General features: G+C 37.9%; 1 protein-coding gene across 1 annotated transcript in view; it reads right to left on the bottom strand.

The window, feature by feature from the left end:
* Positions 1-23,831, bottom strand: part of LOC139440492 (A disintegrin and metallopeptidase domain 3-like) — a 173,865-nt gene that overhangs the window by 84,670 nt on the left and 65,364 nt on the right. The window contains exon 14 of the mRNA XM_071220147.1: positions 21,336-21,453. Coding sequence (XP_071076248.1) covers positions 21,336-21,453 — 118 coding nt within the window. The remainder of the gene's footprint in view (positions 1-21,335; positions 21,454-23,831) is intronic.

Raw genomic sequence — 23,831 nt, 5'->3', positions numbered from 1 at the left:
CTTTTACTCGGTCATTGTTACAGACTACTTTCGACAAAACTGCCTTTGTAAGTGTAAGCCATGTGCCCTTTTGCTAACTCTGCTCCAAATAAACTGACATCGCTGTTATTTATCAAACTTCCCTGACTTTTATTTTTCATTGGATCATTCTTGTGTTTGGAAAGCTCCCAATGAGATACCTGCATGGATAGCTCTACCAGCTGTATCTCTGTGCAAGCTAGTGTTGATTTATAGTTGGAATAGAAAGAGCTGTATCTTTATCTCTAGGAGAGGCTGGATGTCTGCTTTCACTTTTTGCCAAGATAATGGCAGTGAGACCGATGATCAGTTATTGAAAATTTTACATAAAAGAACCTTGAGACCTTGTGCATGTGCTGTCTCTGTGACTCCCTCCACTGCTTGTCTGCACTCTCTCTTGCTCTGCTATATCTTTGGCACTTAAATAAAAGCCGTATGTGAGATGACCCTGTGAGTCTAGGTGACTTCTTTCAAATATCTAAACTGGATAAATATTTGCACCTCCTTCCGGTATTTGCTTTCATATCACTTGCTCAATAAGGCCTACTGAGTCAACTATATATTTATTTAATTTATTGGTGTGGCATTGGTTAATAAAGTTATACAGGTTTCAGGTATACAATTATACAACACATCTGTGTATTGTATTGTGTGTTCACCACCCCAGATCAAGTACCTTTCCTTCATCATTCATCACCCTTTTACCTGGAAAGCATAATGGAGTCAACTATATTTTTAAAAATTGCTATCAAATTCCTTCATCAACATCAACTCTTCTACCCTAATCTTTTCCATATGGCCAATCACTTTGAATACACTATACAACTAACTTATGAAATGTGTTCATTGCTTATGGCCTGACTGCCTAACCCACTATTCCAAATTCTAGAGGCGATATCTTAATGTAACCATAAGTACTGGTGGCAGGAGAAGGCTATGAAAAAAATGTAAAACAAAGAATGTGAAAAATAGGAGTGATAATGATAAAACATGGAAATAATAGGTCTCTTACACTGAGGATAAGATTTTTAAATATACTTCAGAAATGATATTTCATCAATAGTTTAATCCCTTCAATTTACCTTTAACTCTGTGTATGACTTGCTGCTGTCACTACTGCTTTCATCTGATACGGATCTGTATCAAAGAAATAACATTAGTTTTAGGTTTGGGAAACATTGTAATCTTAAGCAAAATCAAGAAAACTAATAAAGCTGTACCTGTACTTATTACTCAAATAATATATACCAAGATCCACTTGCTTCCTATATTCCACTCAGTGATCCTGTATTTAATATTTGGCCCCTCTACTAAGTATGTTAATCATACATAAATTTCAAACTAAAAACCAATTTATTATTTTTCTCCTATCTTCTCTACAAGGAAAACAAGATGTATATTAATATATCTATGATAATGCTCCTGCAAAGTTGAAAAGGTAGTTTACATGAAAATAGTCAAATTCTTAAATTATCATCTGTACAGTTATGATATTTCTATCAAAAACTATATAAGTAACTGTTTCAATTTCATTAATGAGTCCTCAGTGAGGTCTCTATGTCTTTCAGCTACATTTAGTTACATTTGTGGTAACAATTTAGCTTAACCTGTTCCTAGGCCTCAAGCTGCTTGAAATCTAGGAAAAAAATTATATATGAATACTCAACATTTTTATACACTAACCCAATCCATCTGAGAATTCCTACTTGTAATATTCAGAATTACGTTTGGATTCTTCCCATAATGTATTTTAATATAAATATAAGGAATAACAAGTTTACTTACCCTTCACTTATGGTTTCTTCTCTTACCCAAAATTTTATCTTATTCCGTTTAAGAGCAAAGATGGCAATTAAAATAAGGAAAGATAGAAAAATGCAAAAACTGATCAAGAAGCCATTGTTTTGAGGAGCAGCACGTGGTCTTCTTTTTGGCAAGTTTCCAAGTTTTACTGAAAACATGAGAGTACCTTTTATTATTTTTTCAAAAATGACATTCGAAGTATATTAGAATTTTGATTTATAAAAACATGGGCTTCAGATAGTATGGTCATTGAATGAATAAAATTAAATTTAAGTGTTTCCAATATTCTGTGACTATGCCACAAAGTGTATTATTTATTTCTGTCACTCAATATATATCAATATCATTGTCATACTTTGTTTTAAATCATTTTATGTATAATCTTTATTTACATGCTATATTCTAATGCATTTTATCATATTCCCATCTGTTGATTGCTGCTTAGAACAGATTAAACTGACATTACTATCTAATAAGTTTTTCCATTTTAAACAGAAGAACTGTTTTAAAAAATTATATAATGAAAAATTATTGACATATCGGAAGGTTAATTGTAAAGCATAATTAATGATAGCAAACTAGGTTAAGTTTCCAATTATCTTTATAAAGTGACATTGTCCTAATTTTGATTATATTAATTAGAATAATATATATTCTTCCATGTGTTGAAGATAGTACAGAAAAATTTAAAAATCTATGGAAGCTTGGTCTAATTAAGTGAAAGAAATAATCCAGACAACTAAAATACAGAAAAGTAAATTAAGCAATCAGAATTACTACCAACATAACTGTGATAATATTAAGGATAAATGAAATTAGTGCCCCCCCCAAAAAGAAGTTCAATAACTTTGAAACACACACATTCCAATTACATGTTGATTAAAACTGATTTACCTAAAATAAGGTGATTCAGAATGTTTCATGCATTATAAGAAATAAATTGGCAAATATATACAAAAATATTGAAATTAAGCAAATATGCAGCAGTATTACACTATGGTAGAACTCAATAGTTTTAAAACTCTTCTTTCCCTGCTTCATCCATCAGAAAAGGTCAACTCTCCATTAGTGCGTCACTCAAAATATCATATTGGAAGTAGAGCTTCCTTCTAATGTATTAAAGGCTGATTAAATAAATTGCACTTATTTATTATTTCATTTAGAGATATCCATTACCCTACAGAATGAAGGCAGGGCTTCCACTTTAGTTATGACAAAAATTTTTCATTAAGCAGTGCCACGCTAATTCTTTTATAGTAAAAATAAAAAACAAGACAATATACATACGAGAAATAACTTCTAGAAGTCAACAGGAAATGCAAAACCACAGTATCTGAGAGAAAATATGTTGATTTTAAGAAAATTCTATTCTGAGCAAGCTCCTGAAGCCAGAAGTAAAATGAACTCCAGAGCCTGAGAAGGGGGTGTGAGTCATCCCCCTAGAGGATGCCTGGGGATGAGGACACCCGAAAGAAGGGTAAATGGATGCCAGTCGAAAAACCACAGGAGCCCACCTTTCTGGTTGCCAGGCAACCCTTTACCTTTTAGTTCTGTTTATTCTTCTTTTCCACCAAGTTCTCCTGGCAAGAGGGCTGGCCTTGGAGAACCAAGATGGCGGCATAAGTAGACACACTGCGCCTCCTCGCACAACCAGAACTGACAAAGAATCAAACGGCAAGGGGGTCTGACACCAAGGAAATAAAAAATAAACATTCATCCAGACCAGTAGGAGGGGCAGAGAGGACTCGCGTGGCTGTGGCAGGACCGAGACTGGCGGAGTGTGGGACGAATGGGGCAGGCAGTCCAAGCACTAGCAGATCCTGCGGCCCCACATTGGCGCATAGATAAACCGAGAGGGCCAGACTCAGAGTGGCGGAGAACAGGGCAGGCAGAGCAGCGGGTAGCACCCCCGTGGCCCCACATTCGCACATAGATAAACCTGATGAACGGCGGGGACCAAAGCAGACCTCACAACCCAGGGCTCCAGCGCGGGGAAATAAAGCCTCAAACCTCTGATTGAAAACACCAGTGGGGGTTGGGGCGGCAGCAGGAGAGACTCCCAGCCTCACAGGAGAGGTCATTGGAGAGACCCACAGGGGCCTAGAGTGTGCACAGGCCTACCCACTTGGGAAGCAGCACCAGAGGGGCCCAGTTTGATTGTGGGTATCAGAGTGAAAGATTGAAATCCGGAGGAGAGTGAGGCGGGCGCCATCGCTCCCTCTTGGCCCCTCCCCCACATACAGCATCACAGCGCAGCCACCAGCGTTACCCCGCCCTGTGAACACCTAAGGCTCCGCCCTTTTAAGTAACAGACACGCCAAGACCAAAAAAAAAAAAAAATGGCCCAAATGACAGAACACTTCAAAGCTCCAGAAAAAATACAACTAAGTGAGGAAGAGATAGCCAACCTATCAGATGCACAGTTCAAAACACTGGTTATCAAGATGCTCACAGAATTGGTTGAATCTGTTCGAAAAACAGATGAAAAAATGAAGCCTATGCAAATAGAAACAAAGGAAAATGTACAGGGAACCAATAGTGATGCGAAGGAAACTGGGACTCAAATCAGTGGTGTGGACCAGAAGGAAGAAAGAAACATCCAACCAGAAAAGAATGAAGAAACAAGAACTCGGAAAAATGAGGAGAGGCTTAGGAACCTCCAGGACATCTTGAAACATTCCAACATCCAAATTATAGGGGTGCCAGAAGGAGAAGAGGAAGAACAAAAAATTGAAAACTTATTTGAACAAATAATGAAGGAGAACTTCCCTAATCTGGCAAAGGAAATAGACTTCCAGGAAGTCCAGGAAGCTCAGAGAGTCCCAAAGAAGCTGGATCCAAGGAGGAACACCCCAAGGCACATCATAATTAAACGCAAGGACCTACATCCAAGATTACTGTATCCAGCAAAGCTATCATTTAGAGTGGAAGGGAAGATAAAGCGCTTCTCAGATAAGGTCAAGTTAAAGAAGTTCATCACCACCAAGCCCTTATTATATGATATGTTAAAGGGAGTTACCTAAGAAAAAGAGGATCAAAAATAGGAACAGTGGATGGCGGCAACATAGGTGGGAGCGGAGTCCACTTCCCCTCAACACCAGTGAAATACCTAGCTAATCTGAGGAGCAGAGCGAACAGCCAACAGTATTCCAGCATATATGAAGATCAGAGACCAGAGATAGAGGACATTGAAAGATCTGACGGTAAGAAGAGTGCTTAAGGACAATAAGGTCCCCGGGACCCGCGCAGGGACAAGGGCGGCAGAAGCCCTGGCCGGGGCGCAGGGGCTGCTGCAGGATTCTTGGGAGAGAGCTAGGCTGAGCTGTGAGCAGCCAGGTGCTTGTTTGGACCAGGGGGGCTTGAATAGGAAGAATTTCTCAAAAAGAAAAAGAAAATAGAGGCACTCAGGGGCTAATTAGAGAACTCTTGGCAGCAGCCGCAGCCTCTGGCACCCCTCCCCCTCTACCCCTGGACTGTGAACTCGGGACAAGCAGCCCCAGCGCTCACCTGAAGCCTGATTGCGCGCAGGCAGATTAGCGGACTGGGGACCCACACCTGAAACCCCCGCAGGGCGCCCACAACTGAAACCTCAGGTGGGTGCGCATCTGGAGCAGAGACTAGCTGCTCCATCCACAGGCCCAAAACAGCGGACCCGAGCGCCACGTGACTCAGTCCCAAAGCGGCCCTGCCCACCCGAGAGACTCAAGCCCAAAGCAGCTGGATTGGCTCATCAATGGCCTGGCTGCCTGCCAGGGACCACACCCACAATGCCTACCTAACGCCTGCACACAGAGCCCTGCAGGGTCTACTGGCTCTCTAGGACTAAGTCAGAACACCCAGCAGAGTGGAGCTGCAGGGCTAGGGGAGACTGCATTCCCCGGAAAGACTCAACCCAGTAGGGGGCTGAACTACCCCATAGCAGCACCCAGAGCCCCTAGCATCTAAGACAGCAAAGAGCAAGAAGGTAGAGTGTGAGTTGCCCCTAATTGGTGCAACTCAAGGACAGCACAACTGGTGAACTAAAGGCCTACTGGGGAGCAGAAGGACCATGAGGAACTGGACTGCAGGCTGAACAACAGCGAAGAGTGTGGCCCTGGAAGGGAGAAAAGTGAAACCAATCCTTCCAACCAGCCCCTCCCGCTCCACAGACAGGACGACCAGAAGAAATAACCTGACTGGTTTAAAGCCAGCAGAAGACTTTTTTTTTTTCCCTTTCCTCCTTTCCCCCTGAATTCCTTCTTTCTTTCTTTTTTTTTCATTCCTTCTTCCTCCCATCCTTTACCTTTTTTATGCCTTCTTCCTGCCTTCTTTTATTTATTCCTTTGTTTTAATTTTTGTTAAAATTCCTTCTTATCTTGCCTCTGATCTTCCTTTATTCCCTCTTCCTGCCTTCCTTTCCTTTTCTATTTCCTTTTTCCCTCCTTCCCTTCTTTTTTTTTTTTCTTCTTCCCCCATTTCTCTTTTTCCCACAGGTGAGACAACAAAACCTGGAGTGCTGAAAAGACCAGAGTTAGACCGTGTTACACCCATAAACATCAGCTAAAGACCAGGGAGCACAGGAGATTAAGGAGACAGCACCACTGAATCCCATTGGCATTCTACCATAGAAGTTCATACCATAAACCCAGGGAGTCAGAATAGATCAATTTAAGAAGCAGAGGCTAACAAGAAGAGTCTCACAAACAATGGGAAGACAAAGAAACAATTCCCAAATGAAAGGAAAGGAGGAAGTCTCAGAAAGAATGCTAACTGAAAAAGAGGCAAGTCAACTATCAGATACTGAGTTCAAAGCAGTGGTTATCAGGAAGCTCACTGAGCTCTATGAGCTCAAAGAGAACTGCCAGAAACTACAGGGAAACTACAATGAACTCACTGCAAACTATATCAACATGAAAAAGGAAATAGAAACTATCAACAAGAGCCAAGAGGAAATGAAGAATACAATTTTTGAATTGAAGAACACAGTAGAAGGAATGAAAACCAGACTTGATAAAGCAGAGGATCGGATCAGTGAGCTGGAGGACAAAGTAGAAAACAACACCCAGAAAGAGCAAGAAAAGGAAAAGAGGCTCAGAAAGAATGAAGAGGCAATAAGGGAAATGCAGGACAACATGAAACGTAACAATATCCGTATAATAGGAATACCAGAAGGAGAAGAAGAGCAAGGGATAGAAAACCTGTTTGAAAAAGTAATGATGGAAAATTTCCCTAATCTGAGGAGAGAAAAAGTCACCCAAATCCAGGAAACACAGAGAGTCCCAAGCAAGAGGAACCCAAAGAGGCCCACTGCAAGACACATCATAATTAAAATGGCAAATTTCCAAGACAAAGAGAGGATCTTAAAGGCAGCAAGGGAGAAAAAGGAAGTAACTACAAGGGAGCCCCAATAAGGTTAGCAACTGACTTCTCAATGGAAACACTCCAAGCCAGAAGAGAATGACAAAAAATATTCCAAGTAATGAGAACCAGAGGCCTGCAACCAAGGCTACTTTACCCAGCAAGGCTCTCAATCAAGATAGAAGGCCAAATAAAGAGTTTCCCAGACAAAAGAAGTCTAAAAGAATATGCTTCTACCAAACCAGCTCTGCAACAGATGCTAAAGGGACTGCTTTAAGGAAAGGGAGGAAAAGAGAAAGACAGAGGAACACAGGTAGGAATAAAGGCAATGAATAACTACCTATCGATAATAACCTTAAATGTAAATGGATTAAATGCTCCAATCAAAGGACATAGAATAGCTGAATGGATAAGAAAACATGACCCACACATATGCTGCCTACAAGAGACCCATCTCAGGACAAAAGACTTACACAGACTGAAAGTGAAGGGCTGGGAACAAATTTTCCAAGCAAATGGACAGGAAAGAAAAAGCAAGGGTAGCAATACTCATATCAGACAAAATAGACTTCCAAAGAAGGGCCATAAAGAGAGACCCAGAAGGTCACTTCATAATACTCAAAGGAAGAATCCACCAAGAAGACATAAACATTGTAAATATATATGCACCCAACATAGGAGCACCCAAATACATAAAGAAAATCTTGGAGGATTTCAAGAAAGATATTGACAGCAACACAATTATAGTAGGAGACTTTAACACCCCACTATCAAAAATGGACAGGTCTCCAAACAAAATAACAAGGATATTGTGTCACTTAACAATACCCTAGAGGAAATGGACTTAACTGATATATACAGAGCTTTTCATCCCAAAGAAGCAAAATACACATTCTTTTCAAGTGTACATGGAACTTTTTCAAAGATAGACCACATGATAGGACACAAAGCAAACCTCAACAAATTCAAGAAAATTGAAATCATATCAAGCATTTTCTCTGACCACAAGGGGCTGAAACTAGAAACGAACCCCAAAGGAAAAAACCCAAAACACTCAAAATCATGGAGACTGAATAGCATGCTATTAAACAATGAATGGGTCAAGAACGAGATTAGGGAAGAAATCAAAAACTTTCTGGAAACAAATGAAAATGAACTCACAACAACCCAAAACCTACGGGACACAGCAAAGGCAGTCCTGAAGGGGAAGTTCATAGCAACACAGGCCTACATTAAAAAGATAGAAACATTTCAAACAAACAACCTAACCCTACGCCTACAAGAACTGGAGGAACAACAACAAAGACAGCCCAGAGCAAGCAGAAGGAAGGGAATAACCATGGTCAAAGCATAATTAAATGACGTAGAGACTAAAAGCACAATTCTAAGGATCAATGAATCCAGAAGCTGGTTCTTTGAAAAGATAAACAAAATCGACAAGCCTTTAAGTAGGCTCATCAAGAAAAAAAGAGAGAGGATCCAAATAAACACAATTAGAAATGAAAGAGGAGAGATTACAACTGATACCACAGAAATACAAAGGATTGTAAGAAATTACTACGAAGAACTGTATGCCAAGAAATTCGAAAACCTAGGTGAAATGGACACATTTCTAGAAAAATATAATCTTCCAAAACTGAATGAAGAAGAAGCAGAAAACCTGAACAGACCAATAACAGCAGAGGAAATTGAAGCAGTTATCCAAAAATTCCCAACACACAAAAGCCCTGGATGAGATGGTTTCACAGGAGAATTCTACAAAGCATTTAAGTAAGAGCTAACCCCTATCCTTCACAGACTATTCGAAAAAATCCAAACTGATGGAAGACTCCCAAACTCTTCTTATGAAGCCAGAATCACCCTAATCCCAAAACCAGATAAAGACACAACGAAGAAAGAAAACTTCAGGCCAATATCTCTGATGAACATAGACGCTAAAAATCTCAACAAAATATTGGCAAACCGCATCCAGCAATACATTAAAAAGATCATACACCATGACCAAATGGGATTCATCCCAGGGATGCAAGGATGGTACAATATTCGCAAATCAATAAACATAATACATCACATTAACAACAGCAAAGACAAAAATCACATGATCATATCAATAGATGCGGAAAAAGCATTTGATAAGATACAGCACTCATTTCTGATAAAAACACTCAGCAAAGTGGGAATAGAGGGAGCATTCCTCAACATAATAAAGGCCATATATGAGAAACCTACAGCCAACATCATACTCAATGGACAAAAACTTAGAGCTTTCCCACTAAGGTCAGGAACAAGACAAGGATGCCCTCTCTCACCACTCCTATTCAACATAGTATTGGAAGTCCTAGCCACAGCAATCAGACAAGAAAAAGCAATAAAAGGCATCCAAATTGGAAAGGAGGAAATGAAACTGTCATTTTTTGCAGATGACATGATAGTGTACATGGAAAATCCTATAGACTCCACCAAAAAACTACTCAACCTAATAAATGAATTTGGCAAAACAGCTGCATACAAAATCAATACTCAGAAATCAAAGGCATTCCTGTATACCAACAACGAAACTGCAGAAACAGAAATCAGGGAAAAAATCCCATTTGATATAGCAACAAGAAAAATAAAGTACCTAGGAATAAACCTAACCAAGCAGGTAAAAGACCTGTACTCAGAAAACTACACAACACTGAAGAAAGAAATTAAGGAAGACACAAACAAATGGAAGTATGTTCCATGCTCATGGATTGGAAGAATAAACATCATCAAAATGGCCATACTACCAAAAGCAATTTATAGATTCAATGCAATCCCTATTAGAGTACCCATGACATATTTCACAGATATAAAACAAACACTTCAGAAATTTATATGGAACCATAAACGACCCTGAATAGCTGAAGCAATTTTGAGAAAGAAGAACAAAGCAGGAGGGATCACAATACCTGACATCAAACTGTATTGCGAGGCCACTGTAATCAAAACAGCCTGGTACTGGCATAAAAACAGGCACATAGACCAATGGAACAGAACAGAGAGCTCAGAAATAAACTCAAGCCTTTACGGACAATTACTATTTGACAAAGGAGGCAGGAGCATAAAATGGAGCAAAAGTAGCCTCTACAACAAATGGTGTTGGGAGATCTGGACAGCTACATGCAAAAAATGAAACTCGATTACCAACTTACGCCATACACAAAAATAAACTCAAGGTGGATAAAAGACTTAAATGTAAGTTGTAACACCATAAAAGTCCTAGAGGAAAACATTGGCAGGACAATCTCAGACATTCCACGCAGCAACATCCTCACAGACATGTCCCCTAAAGCAAGGGACATAAAGGAAAGAATAAACAAATGGGACCTCATCAAAATAAAAAGCTTCTGCAAGGCTAAAGAAACCAGCACCAAATTACAAAGAGAACCAACAGTATGGGAAAACATATTTGCCAATGATACCTCAGACAAGGGCCTGATCTCCAAAATAAATAAAGAACTCACACGACTCCACTCCAGGAAGACAGACAACACAATTAAAAAATGGGCAAAGGACTTGAACACACACTTCTCCAAGGAAGACATACAGAGGGCCCAGAGACATATGAAAAGATGCTCAGCATCACTAGCCATCAGAGAGATGCAAATTAAAACCACAATGAGGTACCATCTCACACCAGTCAGAGTGGCCAACATAAACAAATCCACAAACAAATGTTGGAGAGGATGCGGAGTAAAGGGAACCCTAGTGCACTGTTGGTGGGAATGCAGACTGGTGAGGCCACTGTGGAAAACAGTATGGAATTTCCTCAGAAAACTAAAAATGGAACTGCCCTTTGACCCAGCAATTCCGTTGCTGGGATTATACCCTAAGAACCCTGAAACACCAATCCAAAAGAACCTGTGCACCCCAATGTTCATAGCAGCACAATTTACAATAGCCAAGTACTGGAAGCAACCTAAGTGCCCATCAGCAAACGAGTGGATCCAAAAACTATGGTATATTTACACAATGGAATTCGACGCAGCAGAGAAAAAGAAGGAGTTTATACCCTTTGCAACGGCATGGATGGAACTGGAGAGCATTATGCTAAGTGAAATAAGCTAGACGGTGAGGGACAAATACCATATGATCTCACCCTTAACTGGAACATAATCAATAGAAGAAAAAAGCAAACAAAATACAACCAGAGACATTGAGGTTCGGAACAGTCTAGCAGTGGACAGGGGTGAGTGGGGTGGGGACAGTGGGAAGAGGGGATTGCAGGAACTATTATAAAGGACACATGGACAAAATCGGGGGTGAGGTGGAGGGTTGGGGAGAAAAGGCATACAACTGTAATTGAATAACAATAAAATTTTTTTAAAAATAGGAACAGTAAAAATGACAGCAAACTCAGTTATTAACGACCACACCTAAAACAAAAACAAGAGCAAACTAGGCAAACAACTAGAACAGGAACAGAACCATAGAGATGGAGATCACATGGAGGGTTGTCAATAGGGGAGTGGGAGGGGCAGAGAGGGGGGAAAGTACAGAGAATAAGTAGCATAGATGATAGGTGGAAAATAGACAGGGGGAGGGTAAAAATAGTGTAGGAAATGTAGAAGCCAAAGAACTTATAAGTATGACCCATGGACATGAACTATAGAGGGGGAATATGGGAGGGAGGGGGTGGTCAGGATGGAGTGGAGTGGGGGGGGGATGGGACAACTGTAATAGCATAATCAATAAATATATTTTTTTAAAAAAGAAAATTCCATTCCACCTATGGACAATTTGCTAATCTCAGCAGACAACTGGAGTCCTAGGCAAAGTGCAGCATTTCACTGAGTTAAGTAGGCAAAGGACAGAGCTCACAGCAGCAGAAATGGCTCCGTCTGCAGGGTGCAGCACTGAGGAACAGTTGCTCAGTAGATTATGGACCCTGGAAGTGTTGGGACTGCCTCCCAGGTGTCAATGGTAGAGGGATAAATGGAAGCTAAGTAAACAGCAGCTCTTACTGGGTTGAGATTGAAAAGGAGATATGGGAGAGTTCTGGCCAAGATGCAGGCATAGTTAAGACACCCTTCACTTTCTTGCACAACCAAAAGAAGGATAACAACCAATCTAAAATCTATAAATAACCAGAAGTGCCAGAAAATCAAACTGCATGGAACTCAGACAACCAAGGAATTAAAGAAAGAGTCAACCAGAACAACCAGACCAGTAAGTTAGCTATTGAAGAGAACCCATGGCCAGGTAGCAGACTGGGCATGAGGCTATATGTGCCACAGCAGCAGCCTGCCCAGGTGGGGCTGACTTAAGGGGAAACTGAGACTCAGAGCTGACTGTGGACTACAGCAGTTGCTGCAGTAGGAGAAACTCCCAGTCTCACATGAGAGTTCATTGAAAAGTGGGCTAGAGATGCTCAGGGGAGCTGCATTGTTCCTTCTCTGGCTGCTCCCCCACAGGCAGCACAGCAAAAAGGGTTGCCCTGCCCCAGTAAATACCTAAGGCCCCAGCCCCTTACAACTTAACAGGTGCCCTGAGACAAAGAAATATGGGCAAATGAAAGAACAGAGCAAACTTCAGAAAGAGAGCTAAGTGATGAGGAGATAGCCAACCTATCTGATGGAGAATTTAAAGCCCTGGTAATCAAAATGTTCAGAGAACTGATTGAGCTTGGTCAAAAAATGAAAGAACAAATGAAAGATACCCAAAATGAAATAAAGCAAAATACTCACAGAACCAGCATTGACAGGAAGGAAACCAGGACTCAAATCAATGACTTGGAACAAAAGGAAGAAATAAACATCCAACCAGCACAGAATGCAGAAACAAGAATTCAAAAAAATGAAGAGAGGCTTAGAAACCTCTGGGACAACTTGAAACATTCCAACATCCAAATTATAGGGGTGCTAGAAAGAGAAGAAAAAAAAGCAAGAAATTAAAAACTTATTTAAACAAATAATGAAAGAAAACTTCCCCAATCTGGTGAAGGAAATAGATTTTCCAGAAGTCTAGGAGGTCCAGAAAGTCCCAAAGAAGTTGCACCCAAAGAGGAACACAACAAGGCCATCATCATTAAGTTACCCAAGATTAAAGATAAGGAGAGAATCTTAAAAGCAGCAAGAGAAAAGGAGACAGTTACCTACAAAGGAGTGCGCATAAGACTATCAGCTGATTTCTCAAAAGAAACCTTGCAGGCAAGAAGGGGCTGGCAAGAAGTATTCCAAGTCATGAAAGGCAAGGACCTACAACCAAGATTACTGTATCCAGCAAAGCTATCATTTAGAATGGAAGGGCAGATAAAGTGCTTCTCAGATAAGGTCAAGTTCAAGGAGTTCATCATCACCAAGCCCTTATGAAATGTTAAAGGGACTTATCTAAGAAAAGGAAGATCAAAAATACGAACAGTAAAATGATAACAAACTCACACCTATCAACAAATGAACCTAAAAAGAAAGAAAGAAAGAAAAACAACAGAAACAAAAAATAAGAAAACAACTAGAACAGGAATAGAATCAGAGAAATAGAGATCACATGGAGGGTTTTCAGTGGGGATGGGGGAGGAGGAATATGGGGGAAAAAGTACAGGGAAGAAGAAACATAATTGGAAGGCATAAAATAGACAAGAAGAGGTGAAAATGGTATAGGAAACAGAGAACTCAAAGAACTAATATGTACAACACATGGACATGAACTAAGGGGTGGGGTAATACTGGAGCCTTGGGGGTGCAATGCAAATGGGGAATAAAGGAGGGAAAATTAGGAAAACTGTAATAGCATAATCAATAAAATAGACTTAAAAGAAAAGGAGATATAAGAGTTTCAGCAGTGTTGGAAAAAGAGCACCAATAAGATTCCAATTTCTCCACATCCTCACTAATAACATGTTGACTGTAAATTTTTAAAATTAAAATCAACCTACGAACACTGAACTAGTATCTCATGTTGTTTTGATTAACATTCTCCTAAAATGTTGAGCACAATCTCATGGGCCTATGAGCTATTTTTATATCTTGTGAGTCAAAATGCTTATTTAAACCCCTTTTCATTTTTATTGGAAAGGAGGAAGTAAAGCTGTCACTATATGCAGATCACATGATAGTGTACATAAGGAAACACTATAGACTCCACCAAAAAACTACTTGACCTAATAAGTGAATTTGGAAAAGCAGCAGTATACAGAGTCGATATTCAGAAATAGAAGGCGTTTTTGTACACCAACAATAAAATATCAGAAACAGAAATTAGGAAAAAAGTCCCATTTACTATAGCAACAAGAAAAAGAAAATTCCTAGAAATAAACCTAAGCAAGGATGTAAAAGACCTGTACTCAGAAACTACACAACAATGAAGAAACAAATTAAGGAAGACTCAAATAAATGGACGCATATACCGAGTTCATGGATTGGAAGAATGAACATCATCAAAATGATCACACTACCAAAAGCAACAAATGGATTCAACACAATCCCTATCAAAACACCAATGACACTTTTCATAGATATAGAACACATATTTCCAAAATTTATGAGGAAACATAAATGACCCTGAATAGCTGCAGCGATTTTGAGAAAGAAAAACAAAGTAGGAAGGATGACAATACCTGATATCAAACTATATTAAAAGGCCACTGTAATCAAAAGAGTCTGGTACTGGCATAAGAACAGACACATGAATCAATGGGACAGAATAGAGATCCCAGAAATAAACCCATCTCAATATGCTCAGCGAATATCTAACAGAGGGGCAGGAACATAAAATGGAGCAAAAATAGCCTCTTCAATAAATGGTTTTGGGAGATCTAGACAAGTACATGCAAAACAATGAAACTCGACCACCAACTTACACCATACACCAAAATAAACTCAGGATGGATAAAAGATTTAAATGTAAGTCATGACACCATAAAAGTCCTAGAGAAAAATATAGGCAGGAAAATTTCAGATATACCACACAGCAATATTTGCATCTATATAACCTCTAGGGCAAAGGACATAAAGGAAAGAATAAATAAATGAGACTACATGTAACTGAAAAATTTCTGCACAGCTAAAGAAAGTATCAGCAAAATGGAAAGGGAAACAATTGTATGGGAGAACATACCTGCCAATGAAAGGTTGCACCAAGGTTTGGTCTCCAAAATATATAAAGAACTCACATGACTCCACAGCAGGAAGAGAAACAATGCAATTAAAAAATGAGCAAAGGGCCTGAACAGACACTTCTCCAAGGAGAACATACAGATGGCCAGAGACATATGAAAAGATGCTCTAAATCACTAGCCATCAGAGAGATGCAAATTAAAACCACAATGAGAAATACCACTTCACACCAGTCAGAATGGCCATCATTAATAAATGAACAAAAACAAGTGCTAGTGAGGATGCAGAGGAAATGGAATCCTAGTACACTGTTGATGGAAATGCAGACTGGTGCAGCCATTGTGGAAAACAGTATGGAATTTCCTCAAAAAACTAAATATTGAACTGCCTTTCACTCCAGCAATCTCACTGCTGGGATATACCCTAAGAATCTTGGATCACCAATCCAAAAAAACCTATACATCCCAATATTCATAGCAGCATTATTTACAATAGCCAAGTGCTGGAAGCAGCCTAAGTGCACATCAGTAAATGAGTGGATCGAAAACAGTGCTACATTTACACAATGGAATACTACCCAGCAGAAAGTAAGAGCTGCTACCCTTCACCACAGCATGGATGGATCTGGAGAGCATTATGCTAAGTGAAAAAAGCCAGGTGGTGAAAGGCAAATACCATATGATCTCACCTATTAGTGGAACCTAATCAACAAAACAAACAAGTGAGCAAAGTAGAACCAGGGACTTGGAAATAAAGAACAAATTAATAGTGACCAGAGGCGAGGGGGAAGGGGAGTTATGAGGGAAAGAAGGGGAAAGGGCAAGCAAAGGAACATGAATGGAAGACTCATGGGTATGGGCAATGGGCGGGGGATTGACTGTGGGGATACAGGGGATGGTGTAGGGGAGATCAATGGAGAAAAAGGCAAGATAAGGGTAACTGAAGAACAATTAACTTTTTTAAAAAAACCTCATTTTTCTTTAGGTTGTATTTTTATTTTAAACTTGTAAGTGTTATTTATGTATTCTGGATACACAGATGCATATCAGATATATGATCTGCAAATATTTTCTTCCGTTCCATAGTTGTCTTTCATTTTCTATGTTGTATCATTTATTTGTCACACAAACATTCTTCGTTTTGAAGTTCAGTCAATTCCTTGCTTCTCTGCTTGTGCTTTGGTGTCCTCTATAACATAGCCTATGCCAAGGTCACACTCCCTGATGACTACGATTTGGTTTCTCTCTTTGAATTTGACCACTCTAAGTACCTCAAAAATGCAGACTCATTCACTGTCACATCTAGATGCGGCTGCCGTATTAGGTAGCATAAGGCCTTCAAGTTCCATGCATGTTGTTGCACATGCCAGAATTGTATTCCTTCTCAAAGCTAAATAATATTCCATTGCATGAATATGCCATATTTCGTTTCTCTATTTATCTGTCGATGTGCATTGGGGTGTTTCCACCTTTTCTCTATTGTAAATAATGCCCTTATGAAATGGCTGCATAAATATCTGTTTCAGTCCATGCTTTTAATTCTTGTGGTATATATCTAGCTGAGGAATTGCAGGATAATATGCTAACTCTATATTTAACCTTTTGAGGAGCCACTATACTGTTTTCCACAGAGGCTGCATAATTTTACATCCCACCAACAGTGCACAGGGGCTCCAATTCTTTGTATCCTCTTCAACACTTGACATTTTCTGAATCTTCTGGTAACAGCTCTCCTACTAGTTGTAGGTTTGAACTACAATTCCCTAACAATTAGAGGTGTTGAACAGCTTTTCATGTGTTTGTTGGCCTTGTAAGTGTCTTCTTAGGAAAAATGTTTTTTCTAGTGCTTTACCCATTTGTTAACTGGGTTAGTTGTTTCCTTGGTGTTGAATTGTAGGAGTTATTTACATATTATGGGTATTAATTCTTCATCAGATATATAATTTGCAAACATTTTCTTCAATTCCACAGAGATAGTGCTCTTTGCTAGAAAACAGTTTTTAATTATGACGAATTCAAATTTATCTACTTCTGTTTTCTGTATTTTTGGTGCCATATCCAAAAAATTGTTGCAAACTCCAATGTTTTCAATATTTACCCCTATGTTTTCTTCTAAGAATTTTATAATTTTAGCCCTCCCATTTAAATTTCTGATCCATTTGTAGTTAATTTTTGCATACGGTTTAAGTAAAGGTCCAAGCTTATTCTTTTGTTTATTGATGTCCATTATCCCAATACCATTTGCTGAAAAGACTGTCCTTTCCCGCATTGAATGGTCATGACATGCATGTGGAAAATCGTTACACCACACATGTGAGGGTTCATTTCTGAGCCCCCAATCATATGCCAATTGGAAATTTTCAGCTTTCTTATTTGGTTGCCCAAAGTAATATGCCAATTTCTAAGAAGGTACAAAAGTGTCCTAGGGTCAACTTCTGACTTTTTCATCATCTGTCTCTTTCAACTTCTGTCTCTTTATTTTAGATTCTATTGAACATAACTGAAAATTTGAAAATTTTCTTTTACTGCTCATAGTGCTAAAAAAGAATATTGATGGAGAAAGACATTTCACAATTGGTAACCACACAAATGCAGAGAAAAAGAGAGCAGAGCAGACTTTTCACTGAAAATATACAGATGCCAAATAAACGCAGTAAACATATTCAACATCATTATCCATTAGGGAAGTGCAAATTAAAACCAAAATGAGATACTTTGCACACTTAATTGAATGGCTTAAAAATATAGTTGGTGAGGATGCAAAAAAAAACCCTGGGTCATTCATGTATTGTTGATGTAAATGTCAAATGCTCAGAAACTCTGGAATAATTTGGCAGTCACTTTTAAAACTGTAAAGGTTATATTTTGTTTGTCAGTTTGTAGAAATAAAGAACTGACAGTAGCCTGAGGGAAGGGGGATAATGGGCGAAAGAAGGTGAAGGGTACTCAAGGAACACGTATAAAGGAGCATGGACAGAGCCAAATGGGGGTAGGACTGAGGGTGAGATGTGTGGGTGGGTGGGGTGAGGAACAGTGGTTGGAGGAGGGGGGGGAATGGAGACTACTGTACTTGAATAACTAAAATAAAATAAAATAAAATTTGAATTTCTACAAAAATGAAACCCTGTAAAAGGCTTGCCATCAACCCAACAATTTTACTCTTGGGCATGTTTCCCAGAGAATTAAAAATTTACTTTTATGCAGAATCTTCTACATAATGTTCATTGCAGATCTATTTATAACAGCAAAAACTGGCAGCCAATCTAATGTCCTTCAGTGAATGATAATTAAATAAATTTTGATACATCTATATAAAAAATACCAATCATCAATAAAAAGGAGTGAAATACTCATAGATGCAACAATTCAGATTCAGTTCTTGGAAATTATGAGCATAAAAGTGAATCTTAAAGAGACACACTGTATGAATATATGTATGTAACCTTCATGAAATAACATAGTTAGAGAAATAGAGAGCAGTTTAGTGTTTGCCAGGATTTAAAAATGAAGTGTGGAGGGGGTCAGTGTAGCTATATGGAGTCATATTAGTTTAGTGATAATACATGTAGTGATGACACAGTTCTAAATCTTGATTGTGGTGGCGACTACACCAATTTGAACATGTGGCAAAATTGCACAGAAGCAAGTAAATAAACACACATGTGCAATAACAACAATACACACTTACACATATGAGTGCAGGAACACTGCTGAAGTTTGAAAAATGTCTATGCATTTTACCAAAGTCCATTTCCTGGTTTGATATTGCACTACAGTACTGAGACAAGTTTCTGTGGATGGAGGCTGGCTAAAGGGGATAGAGAACTTCCTTCTACATTTCTTTGGAATTCTTTGTGAATCTACAATTATTTTGACATAAAAAGTTAAATAAGGCACAATATAATATAATTGCATGTCTAAAACTAGCAAAACAAAACAACTATAACAAAACAATGTCAAGTGCTTGTGAAGTGTGGGCTGTCTGTGCAGAGAAACTGGAGGGACCTCTCATTGATGAATGGAGAGAAAGAAAAAGGACACAGCTACTTTTGAAAATACTTTGTTTCTTATACAATTAAAAGTACTCTCACTAAAAAACATGCACTGAGTAAGTGACCCAGGAATCTTACACCAAGGTGTTTACCCACCAACAAAGAAGTGGGGATATATGTATATTATATGTACATTAAATCCTATATGCACTTGTATATCGGCTTTATTCGTCACTGCCAAAATTTTGAAACAACCCCAAGAAGCTTCAATGAGTGAATCAATAACCAAACTATAGTATATCTTTTCAATAGAAGGCTACTTAAAAACAGAAATGAATTAACTACTAAAACATATGACAACAGGAATGAATCTCAATGCATATGACATTCTGAAGAGGAACATCTTTAGAGACACAGATCCAGTAATTGCTTTCAGGAATGAGCATAGGGAATGAGTGGAAACGGGAAGTCAGAGGGAGGGTTTGGGGGATATATCTATTGTTCATCATGACAATAATTGCTGGGAACCAAAGTCTGTCACTTTTTTTCTGTACCCATAGAACTGTATACCAGAGGGTAAAAATGCTAATGTGCATAAATTTTCTAAAGCCAAACATGCTTAACAGAAATAAATATTAATAAATAGCCCTGGCTGGTGTGACTCAATGGATTGAGCACCAGCCTGTGAACCAAAGGGTCATCAGTTTGATTCCACTCAGGGCGCAAGCCTGGGTTGCAGGCCAGGTCTCCAGTAGGGGGCACTCGAGAAGCAACCACACATTGATGTTTCTCTGCCTCTATTTCTCCCTCCCTTCCCCTCTCTCTACAGATAAATAAATAAATTTCTTAAAACTAAAAAAGAGGCAATAACTAGGTTGTTTTTCCCCAAAATTTTCAAGAATACATCAACCTATAAATTCAAAAATCTCAGCCAACCCTATCAGGATAAATTCAAAGAAAAACACATCTTGGTAAATCCTAGTGAAACTGTGAAAAATCAAACATAGAAAATAAGTCTGAAACTCAGACAAAAAAAGAATCATTACATTATAGAGATGAATAATGACAACTACAATCTCATCAGAAAATGGAAGCCTGCATACAATGTGCTTAAATCTGTGAACTGAGAGAAAAAATTCTCAGTGTAGAAGTATACTTCCAGTGCAGACTACCCTTCACAAACTAAGACATTATAAAAATGTTTTAAAGAAAAACTAAGACTGAGACATATGGTCACCACAAGATACACACAAAAAAAGAAAAACAAAAGGAAGTTTTTTCAGGCTAAAAGGAAAAGACCCACATGGAAATGTGAATGTGCCAGAAGAGTTGAAAATCCCTACAAAACAGTAAATTGGTGGGCAAATGTAAATATTTATATTTTAAAAATTCAACAATCTATTATCTATTTAATACAAATACTAATGTACTATCAGGTTTCTAATATAATATATAAATAAAATATATTACAAAAGTGCCCATAATGGAAAGACAATAATAGAATTCAACTGTGATGAGATTTATACATTGTGAAGTTTAGAAAAATCAAATATACTACATTTGTTCCTGAATGTTCACCACGTAAATGCAAAAACATTTTGTACCATTTACTATCCATATGCTATAGGTACGAAAGACTTGATTATTTTTACCTTTCTATAGTATAGTTAACTTTAAAGATGCAACTTAGTTATGAACTAGCACATCACAATAGTTAACATCCTTGGAATATAGACTATATAATAAAACTATCACCTATTCTGTAATTTAATAACCCCAATCTAGAAACCTCTGCTGAACAGGTAGAAATATTTAGGGAACCATGGTTAGAATTAAGGGGAAGCCCATTAAAATGTTCACTTCTGGATTTGAATTAAAAGTGTATACAAAATTTTGATTGACAGTATGATTTAGAGCTGCACTGTTTAATATAGTGGCCACTACTCTCAAGTGGCTATTTAAATTTAAATTAAATACAGTAAAATAAAATGGACATTTTAGTCACAATATCCACACACCAGGCATCCAACAACCACATCGAAAGTGGAGATATAGAATATTTCTAGAAGTGGAAAGTCCTAATGGAGCGCACTGATCTAGATACTAACCTTCAGCCAAAATCCAAAACCCATCATCGACACTTCCTCCTGGGGATGACAGTGATTCTTCACAAGAAGGAGGGGCATATCCAACATCACACTGACAATTGCCTCTACTGTTACAAATCTTAAACCAAAACCAATGGAAAATGAGAACATTATATATGCAATATAAAAATCAAATGCACTATTTGTCATTATTAGTCAATGCACATTATTAAAGTATTAGAATTTAGTATGTTATAGGTAGTGTTTATTTTAATGCAGAATATAATTCTTAAAATAAAATTTGATAGAATACATGTCCCTGCAATATCTCTTCAAATGTCACAGGGATTTCCTGTTGTCTCTTGTATTGTTAAATAATAGTAGATAACATTGTTGATACAATTGAAATAGCTTATTCTAGAAAGGAATTATGAGGCCAGAAATTATAAAACTGTGGGAGTTCAAATTTATTATGAGTTGTGCTAGATAAAAAAAGCTAGCTTTGACAAGAGCCAACCTTTACAAAAAAAGTGGGGGCGAGCAAGTAAAGGAAGGACTTGCTAAAACAGACACAGATAGCAAAATATATTTTGGTGGAAAATAAGAAGCCTATAAAATAACTACATATGTGCCCTGGCTGGTGTGGCTCAGTGGGTTGGAGCATCATCCCATAACCAAAAGGTTGTGGGTTTGATTCCTAGTCAGGTCACATACTTAGGTTGAGGATTCAACCGCCAGTCAGAGCATAAATGGGTGTCAGCCAATCAAAATTTCTCTCTCACAGCAATGTTTCTCTCGATCCCTTCCTCTCTCTCTAAAAGCAATGACAAAAATATTCCTCCCATGAGGTTAAGAAATAATAATAATTTTTAAAAGTACTTATAAGTGTGATATGGTAGATGAATTAAAAGAAGGATCAGAAGCAGAATAGAGAACCTAGAAATAGGTTCATGCAATAAGAAATTTAAAAAGAAGGAAAGAAACAGAAAGTAACTGTAAATAATAGAACATTTTAGTGATGTGGGAGAAAATTTTGAATTAAGACATACAGACACATCACTCTTTTCCTGGATCACAATATAGTATATGAAGCATCAATATGGCAGAAGACACCAGCTACAAATTTAAAGCCAAAGGCATGCTTGAAAACCTTCCAAGTTTACAACATTTCCATAACCCCATAGATAATTTCACAATGGATGGACAAATAAAAGTGCAAATGGCAAATATTACAATTCATACATACCTAAGAAGTGTATCATTAATTATTAAATAAATGCAAATTAACAATGGATTTAGCCCATTAGAAGCGATTAAAAAACTGACGAACTAGTCTGGCCAGAGTTTGAAGAAATGCTCCTTTTCATGCATGATAAGTGGAAGTAAAATCTGGTATATTGTTTCTTGACAACATAACATAACCAAATATTTTAAGGGTGCATACATTTGGTCCAACAGATTTAATAGCTAACAAATTAAGAAATCAAATATGAAAAGATGAGTTCACAACAATGTCCATTGCACCACTATTTATAATAGGTAAGTAAAAATTAATATTATACCATAGTCCATTAGTGAATGACTTCAAATACTGTGTGGAACAGACATACAGGCTACAAACTGAAGCCACTGAATGGTGAAACAGATCAGAATAGACAAGAAAGTCTGTGCTCACAGAATAGTACACTATAAGTAATATAAGTAATTAAATATATTCTGCATATTCAAATACATGACAGTAAACATATACTCAATCACAAATAATGTTTATATTTATGTAAAAGTGTATATGTATAATCTTTAATAAATCTATTCCCAAAATTTCACAATCTTGATCTAATGTTATAACAATTTGTATTGCATTTTGTACAAAGTTTTTATATGGCATTTTGCACAAAGTTCAAAGCTCATAACTAATAGGGCCTATAATGATCCTGTTGAACACATAATTCATGTGCATGTGTATAAATAATGGGAACTGCTTTCCTTATTTGACAGCAACTTTCCATAAGAAATTTCCACATCAAATAATTCTGACCCTTATTATCTTGGAAATGTTACTGAAGTGAATTCTTTTTAAAACTATACACAAAAATAGAGTAACCATTACATACGCCATGTCCAAGGCATTTCTCTGTTGAATTACAGGTTACTGGATTGTTGTATTCACTGGTGAGTTTGCATTTTCTTCCATGACAAAACTACAATTTTAAAAACAAGCAACAACAAAACACATGAAATATGAAGAGTGAGCAATTGTTCTTAGTACAAAACAGAGGTTCACACTTTGTAGGTACAGGGGTTGGCAAAAGTAGGTTTACAGAAGTTTGTATGGAAAAAGACCTGCAGGTTGGGATTATTTACATGATTTACATTCTTGTAGTTTACTCTGTTTCCCTTACTCACAACTGTGAACTTACTTTTTCCTACTCCTGTGTATATACAACAGATGAATCTGGATTTTATGACATCTATTCACTCAAGAAAACAACTTATGTTACCAACTATGAAATACTG

This window comes from Desmodus rotundus, chromosome 13, assembly GCF_022682495.2.
Source record: "Desmodus rotundus isolate HL8 chromosome 13, HLdesRot8A.1, whole genome shotgun sequence".
In the NCBI taxonomy this organism is placed as follows: domain Eukaryota; kingdom Metazoa; phylum Chordata; class Mammalia; order Chiroptera; family Phyllostomidae; genus Desmodus; species Desmodus rotundus.
The sequence above is the reverse complement of the archived record's forward strand: the minus strand, read 5'-3'. Positions and strand labels throughout refer to the sequence as shown.